Raw genomic sequence first — 16680 nt, 5'->3', positions numbered from 1 at the left:
CCATGATTGATTAGCTAGCACCAGAGGTCCATAGGAGTCATGCCACTATAAAATTCACCTTGCTTGTGTTGACCATTATGGGTTGGGCCATTATGAACATGGACTATAGGGGATAGAGAAATAGGTCAGTGTGTAAATAGTGTTTGTCATACAGCATGAGGACCCGAGTTTGGATGCCCAGCGCCCTCACAGAAACTGAGTAGGTGGTGGGACATGTCGTAACCCCAATGACGCTGGCAAGTGGAGAGGTGGATTTTTGGAGTTGCTGGCCAGCCAGACTAAATGAGTCTGACAGTTCTGTGTTCAATGTAAGATCCTGCCTCAAAAACTAAGGCAGAAAATAACAAAGGAGGGCGGCTGGTATTCATCTCTGGCCTGTATGTGCACATACCACACATAGAATAAATTAAAACAAAACAGTATTAAAAAGTTGGCTTGGAACAGTAAACAGGGCAAATAAAGCAAACTAGTACTGTATTTTAAAAAGTTTTATTCTTGCAGATTTAGAAATTTGAGATTTTTTTAATAACCACAAAAGAAATTCTTTCACACCTAATGATTATTAACAGAATGTAGTGGTGTATTATCTAAACAGAACTCGTGCTCATGTGCCATAATAAACTGTCTATTAGTAAAAAAATACACTTTAGGGCACAGCATTGTATCACAAATTTTACAGAAGGGATACTTTGCAAGAATTTAATCAAACTAGAATAACTGTATCTTTTAAATGCAGCACTTAAAAATGTAACAACTCTGTGCATTCTTTTTCTTAAAAAAATGACCTTGTATGTGTAGAAATGCTGCTTTATTGCTGCAGAGGTCAAAGTTCAAGGCTCAAGAGGTACAGGAGAGAATACAAAGGTAGCCTTAGAAACTTGGTTCTGTTTCTGTATAAAAAGATAGAGTTTATAAAAGTTAATTTACAAACCAAGAACAAAAGTGGTATGCACGCATTATGTACATGCGTCCTGAAAACATCAAACATTTCAGATGCATAGCCCAAAGAACAGAAGACCACCACGCCCCCTTGTCAAAAAAAAAAAAAAAATTAAGTCACACCATTATTTTCTTTCAGGAGATTACACATTCCTGAAACCATCACGTCCACAAATTACTCAAATCTTTTTCATGATACAGTATCTAGATATGCACAAAACTCATAAAAACTTAGTAGTACACAGCGAAATGATCTAAGAATTAAAAACATGAGGGTAAGGCATTCCTGCTGGTTAGATGTCTGTGTGATATGTTAATTTATAGATTCAGAGGCCATGGAACCAGGCTCACATGCTTTGGTGTCCTTCCCTAAGAGAAATGTGTTTTCATATACAATAAGTAATTGTCTTCATTGACCCCCCTCCCCAAGTTATAAATTCCCCCACTGTACATTTCTGTTAAATCCACTACACTGGTTATATATTCCAGGTGCATTTGTAAAAGTGTGTGCACATTACCTCATGCATAATAAAATAAAATGTGTATGCTAGGCCAAGGCCGTAATAAAGTTTGAGTGTACTTTGGAAAGAACAGAACTCAAATGCACCCCCATTTACTGGCTGGTATTTTTAACGGAAATCAGTATGTGAAGTTAAGCAGTGACCATAAAAAAGTACAAAAATTATTACAAAGCAAAATATCTTTGAACCTCTAGCCAATGCCGGACAGTTCTTCACTCAATGACATGTAGCTTGTAGCATGTTTTCTGACCGTGGTTCAGGGGCATGCTCACTAATCTTCATCAGTTCCAACAAATGCTTAATACTAATAATTGCAGTATAAATTCTAAGAAAATATAATACTCAGTCAAGTGGTTCCATTTAGATTTAGTAAGTTCAGTCCATGTTCACATTGCTTAGTCCGGTTCCTACACTCTAAGACTAAAAGTGGTCAATCAAAACAGAAACACAGTTGGCTCCAACAAGGTAATTTGGATCTCCAGGAAGACACTTGTTTTGCCAGGTTTTAGGGTCACCTATGAGAGAAAAAGATTTTGATGTCACTTACGGTTGTCTGGACTGCTACTCACAATGTTTTGCTATTATTGGACAAATATAAACACACCTATCAGATAGAATTTTCTTCTTTTTCCCCAAATACTATACTTATATCCAACTTTGGTACTCTATGTCTGCTGGCTGCAAGCATTAAAAGTTGTTTTAGATGTCTCTTACGTTATTAAATTCACTGGACTTTTAAATATAGAAATAAAAGTCATAAAGATTTAGGAGACAGTTGGAGCTGCTCCTCAGTGTGCCTAACCTTCCTTCCATGTAACACTGTACAGTAACCCTTCTCGTGAGAGTGAGACAGCACTGCTCACTCTCAGTTACTGTACACAGTGGATATTCGTTCTGCCGAGGTCCGTAGAACCTAATTCCTCAGGACTTTTCCCCTTAGTAAGCCAAAACAGCAAGACTGTACCAGAGCTTCCCACACTCTGGGTGTGTAATATAACCCTTTGTGGGAATTCAAACACCCACTTCCTGAGTAGGTCTGAGTTTTGAAAAAGTTCTTGGTATTTTCAGATTTGTACCTTGCATGACAGTGGGTAGGGACTGTGACTGATGGGGAAACTCTTGTGTCTGTGGTAGCCAATTGCTGACTTTTCCTTCCCTTATAATAGTCCTTGGCCAAGAGTGTTTCTGTGCCTATGGGACAATGTGTGCAGCTGCTTCTGTCACAAGTGGCACCACAGACTTGCGGCCAGAGAAACCAGTAGCCCTCTTGCAATGCACCAGGCAGACCGACAACATATGGTGGACTATCAACTATGCCAGTTGTGTATATACATTACATTCAGTAATAAATAGTTTACTAAAGAGTCATTGAATTTCAGATACAGGTGGTCTTATGTATTACTACAGAGGACAAATTAGTCAGTGAGAAAATCGTGACACCTCTGGAAATCAAAGATGATATCATCATTAAGTTTGAGGTTTCTTTTCAACACACCAGTCTTTGCTGAAATTAAGTCAGCACTTACCAACTCTGCATGTATTGAACAGGTTAGCAGTAGCAATGCAGCCTACTGCTGCACTGGATTACACAAAGGTGTTATTTATTTTCTGGGTGAACAACTCCAGTGCTCACAGAAAAGGTATATGGTCTCAGTACAGTCAAACAGTACCATATAAACACTGGAAGTGACAAACGTGCAGCTCGTTTGTACACCATGGTAAGGTGTATAAACACAAGTGAGTACGGCATGCAGTTTAGATGAAGCTGGCCTCAACCTGCAACATTTTCCCTGCATCTGAATGTCCATTTTAAATATCCAACTTTGGTACTCTATGTCTGCTGGCTGCAAGCATTTAAAAGTTGTTTTAGATACTGCTTAATTTCTAGTTTACTCCCTAAAGCCAGCCTATAAGGCTTTTCTCCCAAGGAACATTTAAATTTGATCCTACTGTATCTATCATAATCTTTATTTCATACTGGACCAAATTATAACTCACTAATGCTCACTGATTTATACAAGTTTAGGGGCAAAACTTTAAATTTTTGTTTTCCCATCGCTGCTGTTAGGGTGAACAATACTGGTAATAAAGACTGACTTTTAATTTACTCAAGTGAGAAATATGAAAATACAATGGAAGCCTCGATCACAAGCGAATGAGCAAAAGTCACTTCAAACAGTGCATAACAGAGCTACATAAAGGGTCACGCTGAGAAAACAACAAACCCATGGCCAGACAAGGCCACTGTTGGAACTTTCTCTAGGGTTAGTCTAAATATTCCACATCTTAAAACTTCTGACAGAGCATAGAATTTTTTGAACCCCAAGGATATCCAATTGTTAGCCAAATCACCAATTATGAAAAGGGAGAAAAGTCTCCATGGTTCCACATGCATTTATGACACAGGTACCACAAATCAATTTAAAATACCAGCAGTGCTTACAAGGCCACAGGAACAGAGTAAAGACCTATTCACACAGAGCATGGGGAGCACCAAGAGTTCAGGCATTAATCAATGACAGTACCCAAAGCCCCAGAGGACAGAGAGAAGACAGCATACCCGACGAGGAGTCGGATGATTTTAGAGCAAAAGACCAACCGTCAGGAGTCATGGACGCACAGTGTGGTAAGCGCAGCTCCACGGGCTTCAGGAACTTGAGGCCATGGGGCCCACACATCACTAGGGGGCTCAGCAGAGTTTCACCTGGAGTCAAAGAGGGAGAAGGGCAAGAGATAAGGTCTTTCGTCTAGATAGTCCCCACTCCCTGTGCATGCTAGCTAAAGCCAAATGAAGGTAGCTCTTCATAACAGTGCTAAGAAAAATAGAGTAGGAACTACAATTGTAATTTCTAAGATTTGAATAGATATTAGAGGACAAAGATATGACATTCATTTTAATATTTTATCTAACAACGTGGCTCAAACAGTATTTTAACATATAACCAACGCACTCAGTTTCTGAAGTCTTTATTTCACATTTCTAGTACTAAGTAATCCCATGTAACCAGTAGCTACTGCATTCCACCATATAGGTCTACAGCATAAAACCTTCAAATGTACTTTTTGCAAATGTTACATAAGATGACACACAACTTATTTGTGATGTGTATGTGTGTACATGCACACACACACGACAAGTTGTGCTGGTAGAAGTCAGATTGCAACTTGCAGGAGACAGTTCTCCCCTTTGATTACATGGGTCCTAGGGACCAAACTCAGGTCTTCAAGCTTGGTAATGAGCACCTTTGCCCACTGAACCATCTTGCTAGCCTCTGCCTTTCATTTTTAAGTGTTGCTACACATGCATTCAGGGATTCAAGCGGGACAACAATGTCGATCCTACTGCTTTTAAGACAGAGTATCCCAAGAAAGTGGTTACAGGACCAACCACGTTTAGTGAAATCGAAACTGCTAAAAGGAACATAGCACAGTGCATCATTATAGTGTACCAATGAATCTAGGAAGGCTGTGAAAACCACAGCTCTCCTGCTTGCTATACCACCTTACAAGGACATTTCATTCACTAGTTGAGTGTCTGACTGCTGGTTCCTGAGGTAACAGTTGACAGGTAGGGCAAAGCCTTCTAGAGTAGATGATACCTAACTATCTTGAGATAGAAGAGCTGACAAATTTGGTTAGGCCATACAAAGAGCTTGGTGGTCATGTGACATGATTTTTTATTTCACACTGAAAGTAAAAGTATTCTGTGTAGGAGACCACTGTGACTCCTTTGGGCCCCACCCACCATATGTCAGTGATCACTTCTCTGCAGAAAGCTCATATGAGAGGCCCTGTGTTGTCCACAGAAAATGCTGTGCTTGCCCTAAAACATTTGGAGGCTTCCAGCTTATCCCTGTAGCTGCCACTGTAAGCAGTGAGGCACACTTAGGACAGCACTGGAGTTACTACAGTGACACGGACAACAAGCACACGTACCTTTTTCTTTATCTAAAGGTGGGAGGATGCTATTGTCTCTGCAGACTTTGAAGTAGATTTCTTGCTCAATTCCTTCAGGAATGGCTCCTTGTGGGATAATTATACTAACACCAGTTTCTATGGAACTCAACACACCACCATTACTGTTAAATATGCCACGGGCTGTAGCCACCACAGTATGACCATCCTCATCTTCATCTTCTTCCACAGCTGAAGGGCTGAGAGGTCAGAAATGGCATGTGAAAATCCTTTTATTATTGTTAACTAAGTGTTTAAGTTTATTTCTCCAAGAAATTTAGAAGTTTCTTATTTAATTAAATAAGGCTAGTTTTTAGTGAAAGGTCTTAAAGAAAACTAAGAATATACCCTTTCTGGAAAAATCCAAACTGCCCTTCTGAAAATAAAGAGTCAGGTTACTATAATTACAGTGTGATTTCAATATACTAAACATGATACTTGGTCTCATATCTATCATGGGTCTTAGGCAACACAGCGAACATCTGTGAAACGGGTGCTCTAAATCATGCTGAGTCACACTTCAGCTGGTAACACAGAAGAAGATATGGGCTGGGAGTGGAGCTCATTAGCACAGCACTTGCCCAGCACTGCCCAAACAGAAAAGAGCACTTTGTAATGCAGACTTTGTTAGATTCACTGCCCTTATTGGTACATCCTGAATCCCAGATTCCCAGGCTACCAAAGGAAAGCCTCCAGGGTTCCAAAAGGTAAGAAGCTCTGGTACCTCAAAGACCCAAGAAGGACAGAACACAGTGACTTACTACAAAATGTTACCAAATGCAGAGGACATAGTATCAATCAATGTTTCAAAACTGGAAGCTAGGCTATCAAGACTTTGTAAAGTTAAGCCAGAACTTTAAGGTGACAAAGAGAAGGACTGACGACATGAAGGCCATGAGGGAAAGCTGCAATTTCTCTCCAGCATGACAGGGTCAGGGATAGACTCCTAAAGCAAATGGAGAGGAAACAGCGCCCATCACCTGACGTGCTAACACCATGTAGCCCCTGCAGAGCAGAGCCCTGCTGGATTGACTGCAGGAAGCTAGACTGACAAAAGCATCTTGAGAGCAGGCTTCAGGTGGCCTTCCTGGTCCTTGGTTCTCCCTGTGAACCCTTTCACAGATGACATGAAAACATCTAAGGAGGCTGAGCTGAGTCAGTATATGATCAGATGGGGTTGACCGTCACTATTTAACAAGCAGACAGAAGAAGCTACCCGGGGAAGGCTCAAGGTAGACTCAACCATCTTACTGCGGTTTTCAATAGTCATTTTGATTTCACTATGTTTCTATTCTTTTCTGCACCCTAGCTGGATAAACAGTAAATGAGGAATAGATATATTTGCTCATTATTCTTTAAATGTACCCCCACTGGTAGAAGGTAATTTAGATGGCTATATGAAGTCCCAGTTAGCTAAAGGTATGAAATCTGAGATTATATGACCAGGAGCTAAATGGTTTACCACCCTCATCCCCCACCATGTGACAATGGTTGGGCAAACTTAATCCCTCAATCTTTGTTGCTGGTGATATAGGGATAATGACAATACCTACAGATGCTATATGCTCATTAGCTTTACAATTTGATTAACATCTTATACCTCTTGGAGAACCTTTACAAAATGGCAATCACTATAGTAACAGTTTAGTTTACAGGTTATAATTCAAATTATCATTTCTAGTGTCATCATATAAACTACTTCTAACTATATCTGCACATCTGTAATCCCATCACTTGGGAGATTGAGGCAGGAGAATCACTGTGGGGTTCAAGGCCATCCTGGCTATTACTTCATAGCAAGGTCTTATCTCTGACCACTCTCCCTTCTCATTTTATATATCAATCAGGCAACACTTTAAACAAAGGCAAATAAATACCTTACCTCACGGGAACAGCCTTAGGCATGGTACTGATGTTATTCATTTGATATTTAGGCTTATCTGCATGGATGGAGAAAGTTTCAACTCCACTGTCAAACTCAGGAGGCTGGGCTGAACTATGGGCTTTCATAAGAGTCTTTGGGGAAGTGGGAGTTTTTGAAGACAATTCAGGTTTATGTACAGTTTCACTTGGCAAAAGATTATGGTTGAATTTGGGACTTTCAAATTTGCGTTCAAATGGCCGGGCAGAACTTGTGTACGGCTTTGGTGTGAATCGGTTGTAGGCTGGAGTGATGGTTTTCTGAGTCTGTTCAGCTCCATTAACTGGAGCCTTTTCTGGGAAACTCTTCTGGGGATAGAAAGTCTGAGCAGAGTCTTCCCGGGCTGGCGGTCTGAACGTCGTTGGCTTACTCTGAGATGGGGGTGGGTCTGGCTTGGACATGTATGAGTTCTGAAAATCCAGCGATACTGAATTGCCTAAAAACCAAACATATACACATTTAAAAAAACATTCTGGAATTCATTTTAACAACCCTTTCTTTCTTGGTATAATGTGTCCTGGTACTGAAGTGAAGTCTGGGTCCTGTCTGATGATGGAAGTCACAAGTTGTAGCATATATATCCTGCTGCCTCAGATTCAGTGTGAGGCTATGAAAGCACTCACTACCCGAGAAAGATGCCTTGGGTAACTTTGTCCTACTATCAGTCCAAAAATTAGAAACAGAACAACCAATTTGGTTATAGGAAACACATAAGTATTGAAAACACATCCTTAAACAAAGTGTTAAGAAAAACAAAGCTCCAGCAGCCACACACTGGAAGAAGATACTTAGAAAATGTGTAAGTGGTCCTCAGTAATAATATTTTGGGCAGACGTGCAGAGTATCCATCGTTCTGTAAGAACAAGAGTAAAACTCCAGGTACTGTGCAGTAAAATCCTGGCCTAGCCATCAGGGAAATGTAAAATAAAACAAAAATAAACTACTCATCAAAGATCACATCACAAAGGGGAAAACGGCAAAGCTGCTGGAGCAGCACAAGACAGAAACACAAGTTCTATGGAATCATGGGAAAAGAAATGCTGCTCTAAAAATGCCAGGTCTTTGTTCTGTTTTAAAGAAAAGATAAAACAGGAAAGATGGGAATGGGCTCTACTCTCTTTGATGAAACCAGTGCAACACCAGACAAAGTTTCATAACAAAACCAGACCAAGCCATTTCAGGAAAACTATTAATCCAAATTACTCATAACATTAAGATAATAAGGAAAAAAATCAGATCGTGATAATTTGAGAAAAATGTTTTTAATTTTAATCCCCTCCACCCGCCACTGCCCCAGACAGGGTCTCTCTGCCCTGAACTGACTCTGTAGATCAGGCTGGCCTCAAATACACAGAGAGCTCTGTTCCCTGAGTGCTGGGATTAAAGGTGTGTTTGACCATAGTCTGGTGGCTTATAATGTGTGTGACTGCATGTATGTATGTCCACCAGGTATGTAACTGGTGCCTGAGGAGACCAGTTATGCTGGAGACTTTGAAAATGAAGTTATAGGTAGTTGAGGGTTGCCTGATGTGATGCCAGGCGCCAAACCAAGGTCAGCATAAGAGCAGCAAATGCCATTAAACACTGAGCCATCTTTCCAGCTCACGACAGTAAAATACGCAACAAAATGCTTTTGGCAAACTAAGAAGAAACTGTGAGAAACGGCACCTAGTAAAACAAACCAATACTAACAAAACCCTACAGCTAGCATCACTTAGAGGAAAACAAACTTTTCTTCCTTAAGAGGAACCAGCAAAAGATGTCTGTCTTTACCATTTCTTTCTTTTTCCTTGAGAAAATCTCTCAACTGTGCACAGAATTTGCTGTGTAGCTCAGGCTGGCCTTTAGAGGCATGAACCAAAAGCACACACCTCACGTAGCTGAAAACCTCCAAGTATCACCTACATTTACAGTGACTGGTACGCTTCAAGACTGAAACCCTCCAATTTGACTCCCATGTAATAGAGAAGTACTAACAAATGTCAAAAACAGACAGAACGGATAAATTACATTACTATCTAGCTATTCAAATGGGTAAGCTAGATTTGCTGAGATTTTAGTGAATGATGAAAACATAAGATATTTTCTGTGTCCAACTATATGGCTTTCTTATGTCCATATTTTAAGATGGAGCATAACAAGTTTTACAAAGCAATATACAAATATTTAAAATTATATCTTATTTGTGTGTGTTTATGTGTGTGTGCTGGCATGCACAGACCACTGTCAGCAGAGAACTGGCTGGAATCAATTCTTTCCTTCTCTTATGTGGGTTCCAGGGTTCAAATTTATAGTCAGGCTCCTTGAAGCACCTTTATCTGCTGAGCTACCTCCCTGATCCTCAAGAATTGAAACTGAAGTACCAAATCAACAGGTACCGCTTTCAAAACGATTTGGAGATAGGCAAAAAATTAAGCTATGTTAAAAAAAGAAAAAATACACTTAGAAGGCAGAGGCAGGAGGCTTTCTGTGAATTTGAGGCTAGTCTGGTCTACAGAGTGAGTCCAGGACAGGCTCCAAAGTTACACAGAGAAACCCACCCCTGCTCAAAAACAAACAAACAAACAAAAAAACAAAAACAAGGACAAAAATCCATTTAGCTACAATGCTCATCCAATATAGTGGATGGTGGTCATTTATATAAACAGTAGATAATATACAAAAAACATTTTCTTTTATTTTCTGTGAGACTTACTATGTAGTTCTGGCTGGCTTGGAACTTACTCTGTAAACCACAGTGGCCTTAAACTCAGATCCATCCACCTCTGCCCACAGAGTGCAAGAATTAAAGACATGAACTACCATGCCTTGATGAGAGTTATTTTCAACAAAATCTTTAGTTTTCACTGTTACCACCCCAAACATGTTTTGGGCATTTTTCTTAAAACATTAAAATGATCTAATCTTCAAAACTGTAAGAATTTAACTTCATAAACATTACTCTTACAGAAATATGTCAACTTCTTAACTTCCTACCTTCCCCCTGAGCGCCCTTGGAATGTACGTGGAGAGAAGAGCTGGACATAGGTGGAGCTGGCTGGGTGTACTGTGAGGGCAATGGAGGAGGAGGAGGTGTGGCTTGGATTGGATCATAGCGTTTCTCACTGAACGATCTATCCACAGCATCAGTTTCAGGTTTTCCCCTGTTGAAAAGAAAAAAAAAGAAGAAATTCCAATATTGGAAAATGAACTCAATTACTAAACAAGACGCCATTTCTAAAATATTCTTTAAAAAAGTATCTAGAAATGTCACAGTTCATTCTCATGAGTATAGGTAGCTACTCTACCAAATATACAAACAAATTCATCAGCACACGAAAGTCAAGACAGCACAGATACTTGAGAATATTAGTAAACCACCCAGAGGATATCAATTAAAAGGCGGATGAAATTTTGGGTATACTTTTTAATATGTGATATTTATAAAAATAGTAGATTTAAGGAAGTTTTGCAAATATTTTGAGAAATTAGTTATTTTGGCACAAACCTTCCTTAAACTCACTTCTATTTAGTGTTAGGTACAAATGCTTGGTGTCAGGCATATTCAAAGTGCTATAATACATGATGCCACAGACCCAAGTTTGGCAAGCTTTTCCAGTGAAGAGCCAGATAAATGGCCTGGCCTTTTTGAGCAATGGGGCCTCTGACACAGCTATTCAACTTAGCTGTTATCAGGCAAAATTAGACCCCGTCAATCGATAGATGGGCAGAGCTGTGCTCCAGTAAGGCTGGAAAAAACAGGATAGCTTTACATCTGCCCCGGTTTCCTGCTCTTTGCTCTGTTAAGTGATTGCTAGAGTATCAGACACTGCTCTACTTTACAAGGCTTGTCTAGTAAAAGTGTGCCATGTATTCTTACTTTTTTTAAATTGCCAATTGTTAATAAGTAACACATAATATGTAAACAAAAAAATCTAAATAGACCCATAATTCAACACTGCCATCTGAGCCTTACTGCAGAGTGCCAAGCTGCACTGGCATTATGTGCACAGACAATAGCATGGATCTGAAAGGTATATTGGTTTTCATATCATATTTTTGTTGAAGAAATCTAGTTTTATGATTAGCTTTAAAATTAGTTGGTATCCTGCTTACACATATTAGACTTAAATATTGAAAGAAGACATTGAGATCTGAAAGTGCACATAATGCCAATGACACAGTGAGGGACATCTCATGGAACAGCCTCACATCAATGCCAATCTTACCACTTGATGTTCCTTTTCAAGTAGTCATAGCTAGTGTAAGAGCCAAGAAATCTAGGTGATGGCAAAGCAAGCGCAATAGAAAAACGAAAGAAAACGGTCAATCTAACTAAGATTTATAGCAAATAGCACTCAAATGTCATTTAAAAATATTAACCAACATCCACAATCTTAACATAATTTGCTTCATAAAAGAACATATGATTAACCCTCATTTAGCCAAAGGAATCGGCAATATATGAACACATATTTAACTTAGTTATGCCCTGCCTGACCACCCACCGCACGTATTTTAGCTGCTGGCACCACAGGCAATGCATCTGTGCTCCACACAACTGTAGCTTCTCACCTACGACACAGCAAGCTAATGGTGAGCAAAGAAATGAGCCAGGACAGGGTGTAGCTCTGGAGGGTATCTGCCTGAGGTCCTAGGCTGGGCTCAACACCAAACACCACACAATAATGAAAGGGAAAAGCTGCTGGTCAGTGGTGACGTACAACTTTAATCCCAGTAGAGGCAGGTGGATTTGCCTCTGAGTTTGAGGTCAGCCTAGCCTGGTCTACAGAGTTATAGGACAGCACACAGAGAAACTCTGTCTCAAAAAACGAGAGAGAGAGACAGAGAGACAGAAAGAGACAGACAGACAATGAGCAATAATTGCGTCATAATTAATAGATTCTGGAATAAACAAATCACAATCAAAAAAAAAGCTGTATAAAAGAAATGGCATAAGTAAAGAGAAGGGACACACAGAACGACAAGTACAGCTTACTAAAGATAATTTAGTAATTTTGCAAATTTGCAAACACATGGACCTTCCAAACATGGCTATGATCAACTATGTGCTTTTTCTTTCTAGCAAGCCCTCATCCATTCTCAGCAGTAAGCTATTGTGTTGAGTAGATGCTTATTTCTTAAACTGCCATGTAACAACACTCACAGCTTCTCTCCTCTAACAATGTCACTTGAACAACAACTAAAAAGTACTACCTGCCATCAATCTATCGCCTACAGTTAGTTCTCAGAAAGTAAGATGGTAAAATAGTCACTATCTATTTCATTCAATGGCAAAATTTCCCTGTGAAAACATTAACAACACTGGCTCTTCCCGATCTCTGGGGTGGATGACTGGTGCAACTAGCACACTCTACCTTTTACTGAGCTTCATTAATTCATTGTATTCTAGGTAGCGTTTTAGACCCTGTCTAAAAGTTATAATACAAGTAACTAAATTTTCACTCTACAAAAAAAAAAAAAAAAAAAAAATCAAACTGACATAAAGTCAAAAATACGTTTCAAGCCAGACCTAATGGTATATGTCTTTGGTCCCAGCACTTGGGAGGCAAAGGCAGTCAGTCACAGGAGTTCCAAGCCAGCCTGTTCTACACAGTAAGTTCCAGAGATACACAGTAAGACCCCGGCTCAAAACACAGAGCAGCAACAACAGCAATAACAAAAAGCTTAAAAAAAAAAAAAAACAAAAAAACAAACAGCTTTTCATCTGATTCCCTAGCAAATTTAGATCTAAATGTATTTTTCAAGGCTATATCCTATTTACCAGGAATGTAAAAGGGTACAATATCTCTTTATATCACTTGGCCTTCTTCTAACCGGAATTAAGAGATAAGCAGGATACTTAAAAAATTATCACTTCTGTTCCAAGAAGGCACTTGCTGCAAAGCCAGACAACCTGAGGTCAATCCTTCCATCCCCCTCCACCTAGCCCCACACAAAAAGAAAAGAACCAACTCCCAAAAACTGTTCTATGGTCTTCATATGTACATTGTGGTGCACCCCCTCTCAAAAAAATAAATGCAGAGGTTTTTGTTGTTGTTTTTTTGAGGCAAGGCTTCTCTGTAGCTTTAGAGCCTGGCTTATTTTTTTTTAAGACACATTTAAAATTAATACTACTTGGGGCTAGAGAAATGGTTCAGCAGTTATGAGCACTTGCTGGTCTTGCAGAAGACCCTGGGTTCAGCTCCTAGCAGCCATAGAGTGGTTCATAACCATGTAACTTCAATTTCAAGGTATCTGATGTTCCCTTCTGATTTCTGTGAGCATCAGGTATACACATGCACATGTATGGTGTACATACATACATATAAGCAAAAGACCCATACACATTTTTTAAAAAAAAAAAAAAGATAATTTAAAAAATACAACTATAGAATACCCCCCTTTGCCTTACCAAGACCTGAGCTTACTTGACTTGATCCTGTCTAGCTCCTAGCAGGCTCCATCTGGTGCTATGCTGGGAAACTAGATCAGTTAATGCACTCTCTGCCACAAAGTGCATCTGTATTTCTCATAAACTGCTTTCTTCAATGGAAACAAAGATTTAAAGAGATCGCAATATTCTAAATCTTTACTAATGATGCCTTGGGAAACCTGAGTAACTAAATTGGGTCTTCAATGTTACAAGTTTCAAAATACATTTTTTTTTTGTTTTGATTTTTTTTTTTTTCGAGACAAGGTTTCTCTGTGGCCTTGAACTTTGAAGCCTGTCCTGGAACTAACGCTTGTAGACCAGGCTGGCTCGAACTCACAGAGATCTGTCTGCATCTGCTTCCCAAGTGCTGGGATTAGAGGTGTGCGTCACCACCGCCTGGCTTAAAACAACTTCCCTTAGCACTATATATAAAACAATTTCAGATAACCCCACGTGTGAGCTCACTGAAAATGTGCATACCTATAATCCTGGGCACAAAACTCTTGTGTGATGGCTTGTCTGAACCACAGTTCCATTTATTTAAAAAAGACCAAGCTAGGGGGCTGGAGAGATGACTCTGTGGTTAAGAGCACTGGCTGTCCTGCCAGAGGACTTGGGTTCAATTCCCAGCAGCCACATGACAGCTCACACCTGTCTATAACTCAGTCCCCGGGAATCTGACACACTGACACCCTCACACAAGTACACATAAATTTTTTTTTTTTTTTTTAAAAAAAGAAGATGACTAAGCGGGGTCCACTAAAAATTTGTTTTCAGCCAAAATGGAATGCCTGTCACTTCCTGCAGTAAAGTTTATCAGGTAAAGAACGTAGTCCTTCCCTGAATTTAGACACTCCCAAGCATTTCTTGGACCTGGTCTTCTAGACTATCTGCCTTTTGACTTAGGACTGCTTGGACAGCTTCCATAATTTTATAAACAAATTCCTTTGTGACAAACCCCAACTGTTTTTGTTTCTATGGGTGTGGTTTTGTGGAGGCACGAGTCCACCGGTGCCTGTGTGGGACCGTACCAAACTCTCAGGAACAAAGTCTGTCAGGGTCCAGAGATGTACCAACAGCAGGAAGCACAAACCCACCAACACAGAAGGCAAGAGAGAGAAGAGAGAAGCAGACAGAGAAAAAGACTAAGAACTAAAGAGCTTGTCATTTCATCTCACCTGATCTCTGTAAAGCTGAACTACACGTCTCTAACAACACCCCCAGCTCCAAAATAAGAAAAAGACAAGTTCTTCCTAATCTTCATGAAAACAAAACCAAAACCAAAAAACCATCTGAGTATTTCCTCTCTGTGACCCCCTTACCCACCTACTTTTATGTCTTAAAGACAAAAACAGAAACAAGAAAAGGATCACCATCAAATGCAGGGTTCAGCTCAACTTCAGGTCTTCAGTTCACTCTTTTCACCAAAACTCTTAACTTTAGCAACTTTCCTTATGTCAAAACTCTTTATGTCTGATGTCAGGGTTATGAGCAAAACCACATACCAGAGCCTCTAGGAAGTGGAAGAGCATGGAGCAAGGCATGTGCCAACTTCCTTAGCACCCTGAACTCTATCCGGTTAACTCTACATTATGCAACTAGAACTTTCTGCTTCATCTTAGCTTTAAAGGTAAATCTTGGGTCAAACAACTTACTTTGAGGAATAACTAGAAAAATTTGGCTGACTCTGGGAATGGACTGGCTTAGCAGGTTCTGGGTGATGGCTGGCAGGAATATGTGCAGGAGGCTTGGTCTCAAAACTTCTTCGGTCAAAATAGGAGAGCTGTTTCCGGTAATATTCTTCATCCTCTTCAGGGTCATAGTGATTTGATCGAACAATATCTTCAGGTGGCTTTACTTGAGGTTTCTGAGGCTCTGGGAGCCTGATAATGGGAAACGAGCAAAACAAATTGTTAGATATTTATTTTATAAAGACACTGGAAAATAAAAATTTGGATCCCTCCCCCTTTGCTTGTGTGTACAGGCTGGGGTCAACCTCAGGAGTTGTTCTTCAGTAGTGGTCTACCTGGTTTTGTTTTTGTACTTTCATCTTTCTACAGACAGTTGTGACTATTTGGGTTTTAATAGTTTTGTCAACGATCAGCATTTCTAATATAACATATTCATGCTGCATATGCAAATACAGACTCCTTTTGCCTTGGAGTACCTTAGGACAACTTAGTATAAACTCAATGATTATCTGTGAAGGGGTTCCATTGGTGTGATTAACACAGAACCTTTTATTTATTTATTTATTTTTTTGGTTTTTCGAGACAGGGTTTCTCTGTGGCTTTGGAGCCTGTCCTGGAACTAGCTCTGTAGACCAGGCTGGTCTCAAACTCACAGAGATTCGCCTGCCTCTGCCTCCCGAGTGCTGGGATTAAAGGCGTGCGCCACCATTGCCCGGCTAACACAGAACCTTTTATGCATGATCCCTAACTGAATGATTTTAGTGATTTAAACCAGTTTGAGGTTGTTTTCACTCCTGCAAACAGTTCACACTCTGAATGTACTTAAAATGGAGAAAACAATATGGTTTTACAATTTTAAAACTTTTGTTTCAATAATTTGCTTTAAAAACAAACAACTTTTCCACAGATTTTTTTTCCTAAAAAATTTTTTCCACTAAAGCTTTGTCACAGGGGCACACGAGAGCTTTCGAGCCTCTTCCTGGTTGGTCAGGGTTTATCAGGAAAGCTGGCTCTTCAGCTTGGGGAGTAAGCTCCTCTCCCCCTCCGTCAGATTCATGCCTGAGCACACCCACCTGTAAAGCGTTTTGTCATGCTCACTAAACTGACTCTGAGGAACAGGTTTAGGGCCAGCAAGGGAAGCACTTGGAGGTTTAGATGCTACTTCTGGAGGCTGCAGAGAACAAGAAAGAGATAGTTAACAAGAAAGTTCCATTAAAAGAAAGCAGACAGCTATGAACT

The 16680-nt window shown here is 39.9% G+C and overlaps 1 protein-coding gene across 6 annotated transcripts in view; it reads right to left on the bottom strand.

Moving 5' to 3' along the window:
• Positions 1-482: 482 nt before the first annotated feature.
• Positions 483-16680, bottom strand: part of Tjp1 (tight junction protein 1) — a 248825-nt gene continuing 232627 nt past the window's right edge. For 3 of the 6 annotated variants that reach the window (XM_005357797.3, XM_013350220.2, XM_005357799.2), the window contains 7 exons: positions 16515-16612; positions 15406-15633; positions 10312-10478; positions 7297-7771; positions 5397-5614; positions 4021-4164; positions 483-1975 (listed from right to left, as the gene is read on the bottom strand). In XM_005357797.3, the coding sequence (XP_005357854.2) occupies positions 1881-1975; positions 4021-4164; positions 5397-5614; positions 7297-7771; positions 10312-10478; positions 15406-15633; positions 16515-16612 (1425 nt within the window). In that variant the 3' untranslated portion in view covers positions 483-1880. The remainder of the gene's footprint in view (positions 1976-4020; positions 4165-5396; positions 5615-7296; positions 7772-10311; positions 10479-15405; positions 15634-16514; positions 16613-16680) is intronic. The other 3 variants (XM_026784336.1, XM_013350221.2, XM_026784335.1) reach the window with 2 other exon arrangements.

The sequence above is a fragment of the Microtus ochrogaster genome, chromosome 22 (genome assembly GCF_000317375.1).
Source record: "Microtus ochrogaster isolate Prairie Vole_2 chromosome 22, MicOch1.0, whole genome shotgun sequence".
NCBI classification, from domain to species: domain Eukaryota; kingdom Metazoa; phylum Chordata; class Mammalia; order Rodentia; family Cricetidae; genus Microtus; species Microtus ochrogaster.
This window is presented reverse-complemented; position numbering and strand designations above follow the sequence as displayed.